This window comes from Rhinopithecus bieti, unplaced genomic scaffold (assembly GCF_001698545.2).
Source record: "Rhinopithecus bieti isolate Rb0 unplaced genomic scaffold, ASM169854v2 scaffold_12238, whole genome shotgun sequence".
In the NCBI taxonomy this organism is placed as follows: domain Eukaryota; kingdom Metazoa; phylum Chordata; class Mammalia; order Primates; family Cercopithecidae; genus Rhinopithecus; species Rhinopithecus bieti.
Window position 1 is genome coordinate 587,801 of NW_016807069.1, and position 2,196 is coordinate 589,996.

Genomic DNA, 2,196 nt, shown 5'->3' on the forward strand with positions numbered 1-2,196 from the left:
AAGACTCTGTCTCAAAAAAAAAAAAAAAAAAAGGGCAAAAAAGAACTCAAGTAATAACTGTATTAATGCAGTACCATTATAATTTATAAATGTATATATTTATATAAACTTATAAATGTGTATTTTTATTAACATAAAGGTATAGAAATTTATTATTTATAGTGAATTATAAATTATTTTCTTCTAATATCTTTTTGTTATGCAATTATTACTCCATATTAACAATTTTAGAACAAACCCTATATACAAGGACTAATGTGTTGAGATTACCAATGCAGATCTCATAAAGCACATTTGTAAAAGCAGCCTCATAGTACATAATCCAGTTAGCACTTAAAATTGACACTTTAATTCTAAGTAACTAAAGTTAGAAAATACAATCACATCCATATAAGAGATATAATACCAGTACTATCTTAGAGGATTGTTATAATAATTATTTTTAACATATAATAGCCATTAAATGCATGTCAGCTATTATCTAGATACACTCCCTATGATCAACCACATAATTATTTGGTCTCAGGATTTTAGGTCCTACCAACTTACCTCTCGTAAACTAATTTTAGCAGTATAAATTATATTTGATCCATCCCTTTTAAATTTTGGATGATCTTTGTCTTTAATGATAAAAACAATGTCTGCTGGAATACTATTTGGTGTTTCATCTCCTTCTCTTGGAAAAGTAATTTTGGTGCCTTCTTTCCACCCTTTTTTAATTTCAATGGTAAGAATTTTGTCCTCGGATCTGTAACTCCTTCCATCAGCGTTTAGCCTTTTTCGAGAAATCTTCATTCGTTTGGTACAACCACTATATATCTCTTCAAGTGATACTCTAAGTTCATGAATAACTGGAGGATCTTGTTTGAGACGGGATGGCCCCACAGAATTCCTGTCTCTTGGATATCCATTCATGCTGAAACCAAAGGCACTAAAAGGATCACCATCTATTTCCATTTCTTCAGAATCTCTACCACCACCCATTCGTCTTCCAAAGAAAATTTCAAAGGGGTTGGACCCTCCGAAAAATGCAGCAAATGTAGCATGAGGATCGCCATGAAAGGTGTACCGGAAGGTACCTCCTTGTCCATCAGTACCTCCTGCTCCTCCTTTCAACCCTAATTGAAGAGATAACCATGATTAGAAAAAAGCTTGCAACTCTTAGAAGTTAAAACTTTCAAAAACTGTATTGCTAATAAACTTTGGCTAACTTACATTAAAATGTATTAATATTGGCCAGAAATGCCACTTTAACTAAATACAGAACAGCTATAAAACTCTTAATAATTACATCCTAAGTTAAATTGTTAGTTTTCAAATTCTTCCTCCAAATTAGCACTTTTTGTTGTTGTTGTTGTTTTGTTTTGTTTTTGAGACAAAGTTTCGTTCTTGTTTGCCCAGGCTGGAGTATGGGCAACTGATGCAATCTCGGCTCACCGCAACCTCCGCCTCCTGGGTTCAAAAGATTCTCCTGCCTCAGCCTCCCGAGTAGCTGGGATTACAGGCATGCGCAACCACACCCGGCTAACTTTGTATTTTTAGTAAAGACAAGGTTTCTTCATGTTGGTCAGGCTTGTCTCAAACTCCCGACCACAGATGATCTGCCTGCCTCGGCCTCCCAAAGTGCTGGGATTACAGGCATGAGCCACTGCTCCTGGCCAAATCAGCATCTTTAATAATTTATTCCTGATTCTTTGTTCCTCAGGTAGGTAAGAAAAATAAAATAAGGCCAGGCGCAGAGGCTTACGCCTGTAATCCCAACACTTTGGGAGGCTGAGGCAGGCGGATTATGAGGTCAGGAGTTTGAGACCAGCCTGGCCAACATAGTGAAACCCCGTCTCTACTAAAATTACAAAAAATTAGCCAGGTGTGGTGGTGGGCGCCTGTAATACTAGCTACTTGGGAGGCTGAGGCAGGAGAATCACTTGAACCCAGGAGGCGGAGGTTGCAGTAAGCCAAGATCGCGCCACTGCACACCAGCCCAAGCAACAGTGTGAGACTCCGTCTCAAAAAAAAAAAAGAAAAAGAAAAGAAAATTAGGAACTTCTTATCTTATAAACTACTGATCTGGCATGCTGAAATATATAAATTATATAAGTATCTACTTATAAATATGTAAGTTTTTAAAAGATGTCAGTTGGAAGGTCTTCAGTAATTGATACAAAGTATAGAACTTAAATCTTTAATTTGTATTAT

The 2,196-nt window shown here is 36.3% G+C and overlaps 1 protein-coding gene across 1 annotated transcript in view; it reads right to left on the bottom strand.

Annotated features, from left to right (window-relative positions):
- Window positions 1-1,377, bottom strand: part of LOC108534637 (dnaJ homolog subfamily B member 4) — a 5,334-nt gene extending 3,957 nt beyond the window's left edge. The window contains exon 1 of the mRNA XM_017880106.1: window positions 550-1,377. Coding sequence (XP_017735595.1) covers window positions 550-984 — 435 coding nt within the window. The 5' untranslated portion in view covers window positions 985-1,377. The remainder of the gene's footprint in view (window positions 1-549) is intronic.
- Between the last annotated feature and the right edge of the window lie 819 nt (window positions 1,378-2,196).